This window comes from Trichomycterus rosablanca, chromosome 25 (assembly GCF_030014385.1).
Source record: "Trichomycterus rosablanca isolate fTriRos1 chromosome 25, fTriRos1.hap1, whole genome shotgun sequence".
In the NCBI taxonomy this organism is placed as follows: Eukaryota; Metazoa; Chordata; class Actinopteri; order Siluriformes; family Trichomycteridae; genus Trichomycterus; species Trichomycterus rosablanca.
Genome location: NC_086012.1, coordinates 16,100,277 through 16,106,276, shown reverse-complemented (window position 1 = coordinate 16,106,276; position 6,000 = coordinate 16,100,277). Strand labels below are relative to the sequence as shown.

General features: G+C 41.9%; 1 protein-coding gene across 1 annotated transcript; it reads left to right on the top strand.

Annotated features, from left to right (window-relative positions):
- The first annotated feature begins 2,473 nt into the window (after positions 1–2,473).
- Positions 2,474–5,810, top strand: neurod6b (neuronal differentiation 6b). The gene is made up of 2 exons (XM_062987881.1): positions 2,474–2,523; positions 4,566–5,810. Exon 2 carries the CDS (start codon positions 4,571–4,573, stop codon positions 5,522–5,524), a length of 954 nt encoding a protein of 317 aa, XP_062843951.1. The 5' UTR covers positions 2,474–2,523; positions 4,566–4,570; the 3' UTR covers positions 5,525–5,810.
- The last annotated feature ends 190 nt before the right edge of the window (positions 5,811–6,000 follow it).

Genomic DNA, 6,000 nt, shown 5'->3' with positions numbered 1-6,000 from the left:
GCCGGCTCTCTGTTCCTGTGTTCCTGACTTCTCTGCCTAGGTACCTGGATCCCTCGCCGACTCTCAGTTCCTGTGTTCCTGCCTTCTCTGCCTGGTTCCTGGATCCCTCACCGGCTCTCTGTTCCTGTGTTCCTGCCTTCCCTGCCTGGTCCCTGGATCTCTCATCCACCTGCCACCTGCGGTTCCTGTCAGCCTCCTACCCCCAAGCATAGCCACTCGTACCCTCGCCTTCACCCTCGTTCCCTGGTTCTCTTTCTGGACTATTATTCTTAATAAATCACTTAAACCCTGCTCCTGTCTCTGTGGTTGTGTTCGCATCGTGGTTCCAATTCCAAACCCCTCTTAACACATGGTGGCACTACATGTAGTGTTAGTGCAGCACAGCTCCAGGTTCCTGGGTTTAATCATAAGCTCTCCTTCCCGTCTGTGTGGAATTTGGCGTGGTATCCGTGTCTGCTGGCTTCCACCCATCTCTGAAAAACATGGCAGTCGGAGATGAATTAGCGTCTCTAAACTGTTCCTGGGTGTGAACGATGAGTGTTAATGAGTGAGTGTGTGATGCCCTGCGATGCTGTAAGGACCTATAGAACGTGTATTACTACCCTGTGCCCAGTGTGATGTGGTTACTGATGACTTATGAAACAATGAATCCTACCGTACGAGTGATTCTTGAAAAACTTGGCATGAAATGCTTGATATTGAAACTGGAAGCACTGGTCTGTGAATTCGAACGAGAAATTTAAACTGGGCTGGTTAATAAGGGTTCAAAGGCTACAAAGTCTTATCAGTAGGTCTATTGGATTGGCTGCCTTTGTAAGCTATGGTGGCACAGCAGGTAAATTGGTGATGGCTGTTGCTGGTTGGTACTCTCTGCTCTTCTGGGAAGGTTTTCCGCTAGATTTTGGAGGTTGCTGACGTGGCATGAGAAGTCCTGGTTTGCAAGTGATATTCCAACTCATCCCAATTGTGTTCAGTGGGTATCTGAGGCTACTGGAGTTCCTCTGTTTCTGTCTCATCAAACCACATGTTAATGGATGTTACGTTGTGCACATTCATGCTGGAAGGGCAAAGTTCCTTCACCAATCTGTTGGCATAATGTTTGAAGCCTATTACTTATTTTAAATAATTAATGGGGTGTGTTGAACACCTAAACTTAATAAATTTTACATTTTTGGCATTTAGCAGACGCTTTTATCCAAAGCGACTTACAGCTCTGTGACAGTATATTATCCAAGCAATTGAGGATTAAGGGCCTTGCTCAAGAGTCCAACAGTGGCAATCTGGCAGTGGTGGGGCTTGAACCAGCGACCCTTTGATTACTAGTCCAGTACCTTAACCACTAGGCTACAACTGTCCAGTTTAATAATTAGAAGTGTTGTTCACATACTTTTGACTGTATAGTGTTGTGACATCTCTGTGCCCATGTAAATGGTTCTGCTTTGGCTCTTTCTTGCCAAAGTTAAAAAATAAAAACAGACCAACCATGTCTGGATAGCTAGATGTGATCAATCAACCACCAATAAACAAGTCTATTATGAATACGAAAACACTGGAACTGAACACTGGAACAAACTCGCTTGATTGTGGACAGTATTGCTATATTTCGCCTTGTTTTTTTAATAGCAGACTTGATTTTCTGGTGGTTCTTGCATTTCATGTGACCGTCCAGACCAGATTCCTCTCAGCATTAGGAGATAGTTAGGGTTTTCTCCCTCACTTTTGCAAGAGACGACTGTTCCATGTACGTTTAATGAGTGCATTCAAACTAGGCCTATTTATATGAATCACCAGCTTGAGTTAATCACCAACAAAGAACTAGAAGACTAATAAACGTGGCCCACACGGCTGGGCTTTATACGATCAACCATCCGAGTCATGATGGACTTTTATATTCTCTATAAGAACCGCTCATCCCAAAAAGCTGGAATCAGCTCGCCGTGTTTACCCAGCATTCCACAGTCCTGTGGTCTCCTGAGACGTGAATCATTGCTTGTGACAACTGACGAGCGATAAAATTAGTAGCCCATTACTTCAGTCATGGTCATTCTGCGGCACAAAACAAAGGCAGGCACTGAGCAGATTCAGAGGGGTGCACTGAACCCCCTCGAGCACCCACTTCACCTTTTTTAACGCCTCCTCTGAAACCCAAGTTTCACCGAGTTTATGAGGATGTACGCGTGTCCTTCCTCCTGATTGTGCGAATGAGGTAAATGAAAGCCTCCCGGTGCCCATTAGCGGGCGAGCCAGATGATCGGTGCAGGATAGAAGTCCCTCGAGAGCACGCCACGTGACCGGCTCCGGCGCGAGACATCAGTGGCAGATGGCACGGGTACCCGCACTGGCAGTTGGCATGGGTGTCACTTTTCTCAGAGAGAGAGGAGGAGAGAAAGAGGGGCGGAGACTGAGAGAGTCAGAACCAGATTAAAGGAATTCATCCAGACTCAGTCAACACATGAAGGACTGTGGTGCTAAAATCAAGAGGGATTGTGGGACATGAGAAGTCAACTTTAGAAAACAGGGCAGGTAAGAAAATCACAGAAATCATTGGACATTAGTTTGGTGCATGAATAGAATTCATGATGTTGCATGTTTATAGAAAATAAATTCACAGCAAAGTGACGCATGAAAAAACTTTATCTGAAATTAGCAGGACTGGAGGAATATTTTATAATTCAGCATTTGTGATGCAACTGTGAGGTGAAACATGAATTATTTTAAATCTTTTATATATTTTACATGTATTTTAAAGTACTTTACACAACAAAGGTCAGTCAATACAACAAACATGCTTACAGTGGAATTCCAAACTGGAAATACAATAAAAGATATCATTTAAAAAAACACATACAAAAAACAGGAACATTTAGGATTAACATACAATTAAAAATAATTGCAGAATAAAACAGAAAATGCAGAAACAATAATGATAGATAAATATAAATAATAATTATGCATCAGTGCTTTTAAGTATAAAATTACAAATCTAAAGACACACAAAAAACAAGAAAGTGCAACAAAAAAGTAAAAAGTTGTACCTTATAAAATGTACTACTACAATAAAAAGATAAATGAATAAAAATAAATAAATAAAATAGTGAATTCATTTATTTGTGTTAAATCGGGGCGTGACCCAGGGTGTTTAAACTTTTTAACTTAGCCTGTATGTACTTCAAAGTAAATGTATTAAGTCTGTATTATTAAGAAAAACTTGAAGTTACAAAACACGTAACCATGATGGATCACAACAGTAATATTAATACTCCAGTACTGACTGTATCAGTACATTGGATGTTCCTTTAAACAATTGCAGACTAGTTAGACAAACACAACAGCAATTAAAAATAGAAAGTAATAGAAACATATATTTATGTTCAGCTGTAAGATACATTTCTTGCAACTGAGGAAAAATAAATAAAAAGCAAAAACAATAAGATAGAAATAATAATAATAATTCAGCAGTTATAAATTGTACTTTATTGGCAGTAAAATGGAAAGAAAATATAAATTAAATACAAAGTAAAACTCAGCGTATAGCCAAGAAATCTTGCCCATTTTTTCTTTTTTGTTAAGGTCCTGCTATGACATGATGTACCAAAAGGGTTCATTTACTTCACAGTCTGAAATCTAGATAGTTAAAGTTTTCATACTGCAACCGTCCACGTCAGATTAATATTAATTATTAAATTCAGATCAACACCAGTAATCCAACATTAAATAGACGTTCAGAACAAAATTCTGGCAGATTTTCTTTTATCATGGTGTTACTGATGCTTGGCTAAGTGTAATTTCAGAACCAAAATAAAGGACAGCATAACGGGCTGCCAGATCTGGGAGACGTTTGTGTACATAAGACTGCTAAATAGAAGTTAAAGCTGGGGAGGAGACTGTCGTAGCTGTAAAGCCTACAATTTATTTAGAATAAAGAGCTAATAAACAGATTCGTAGCCTGATGTTTGCCACAGCAGCCCCCAGAATGTTCAATAAAATGTTTATTTAATAAATTAAGGTTTTTCTGTGATTCATTGTGGTTTTAATTGAAAATAGGGTTGTTTACGAGACATCACTAGAAGAGATTTTGAGGGTTCTAGTAGTGAGAAAATCAAACAAACAAATATGTTTTGAGTCATATGTACTGGTTTTGTTCAAGTGTGTTTTGTCCTATAGGTGCTACAGGAAATTAAATATAATTTAAACTTAAGTAAATAGAATAATTTACACACCTATAAATGACCCAGACTTTGCTTGAGATGTTAATGTTTATCTGCCGTCATTAAACTAGAGTTTCTCAACCTGCAGCCCTTAGATTAGATGTGGCACATAAATCTGCCTACATATTTAGCGCTATACGTCTATTATTCACATATATTCTTGCATTTCTAAGGTCCACTAAGCTATATTTGGCCACTGTTGTTGTCCGATATAACCCAGCTAACAGAAAGATTAAGAATCACTTCTCTAGACTCCAATCCTCCTGCTGAACCAATGAACCCAATATTGAAGATTCTTCAGCTTTGTGTAGAAATCCGGTTTGCTATACGTTGGATTCACTGTGTCCATGTCCGTAGGGAAAATGCTGACAGTGCCGACAGACAAGCCAGAGGTGACCCGTGAGCCAGAGTTTGGTGCGAGCTTTCCACGTTCCAACATCCACCAGGCGAAGAGTCTCATGCAAGACCACAGGACACAAAGACTGGACAAACTGGACCTTCGGGATGAACTATCAGACAAGGATGAAGAGGAGCAAAGTGAAGATCAGGACGAAGAGCAGGACCCGAACAAACGGCGGACGCCACGCAGGCGCCAGTCGGCCGGCACGTCGGATCGGACGAGGGTGAGGCGCCAGGAGGCTAACACTCGAGAGCGCAGTCGTATGCACGGCCTGAACAGCGCGCTCGAGAGCCTGCGCAAGGTCGTACCGTGCTACTCAAGTGCACAGAAGCTATCCAAGATCGAGACGCTGCGTCTGGCCAAGAATTACATCCGGGCCCTGTCTGAGACACTTAGCTCGGGCACACGGCCAGATCTAGTGGCATTCGCGCGTACCCTGTGTAAAGGCCTGTCGCAGCCTACTACCAATTTAGTGGCAGGATGTTTGCAACTCAATGCAGGGCGTTTCCTGACTGACCCCGGGGATGTTACACCCCCCTGTGACACCCCGTACACATACGCCAGCGCGGACTCGAGCAGCCACATGGACGGCGCCAAACACTTCCGCCCGTACTACTCCAACATGTACGACCCCTATTACACCAGCGCCTCCCCGGACAACAGCAGCTCACGGTTCGACGCCCAGCTGAGCCCCTCCGTGAACTATAACGCTGTGTTCATGTTTCAGAAACCAGACGAGCAGGTCGATTGCGGTGCCAGCTGCCGCTATGGTGGAAGATGCTGTGGCACACCGGGACATCCCCCCCTCAGCCGGCCGTACACCATGTCCCCTGACAGTCACTTCCCGTTTGAGCTGCGCATGCGCAACCAGCCCTTCCAAAACCAGGAGGAACTGAACACAGGATACCATCATTAAAGAGCACATAAAAAACAGTAGCTGTTGGAAAAAGTTTGTGCCCCCGACAGGTTCATGCACTGAGCTACCCAACCTGGACATTGATTTTTTTCTGTTAAATCTTCTTGATCCTCTGATTATTCAGAATCCTCAAAATCATTTCCAGCTGAGCTTATTTTTTATTACCCCTGACTAAAACTGAGGCAGAAATAATTTACACTTAAAGATGAAGTAATATATTTATTTATTGCCCGATTTTAATGTATCATTTATTGTCTACTAAATTATCAAAATGTTTTGCCTAATGTATTGCACTGTAATAAATGTAACATGATTAAATGTGAAGAATTAATTTTTACTTTTTAGTATTTATTATTATTATTATTATTATTGACAGTATGTAGGTGCCACAAAACATTGGCCCCGAAGACCTGGGTTTATTCCCTGCCGGTTACTGTCTGTAAGGAGTTTTTCATGTTCTCCCCATGTCCACATGA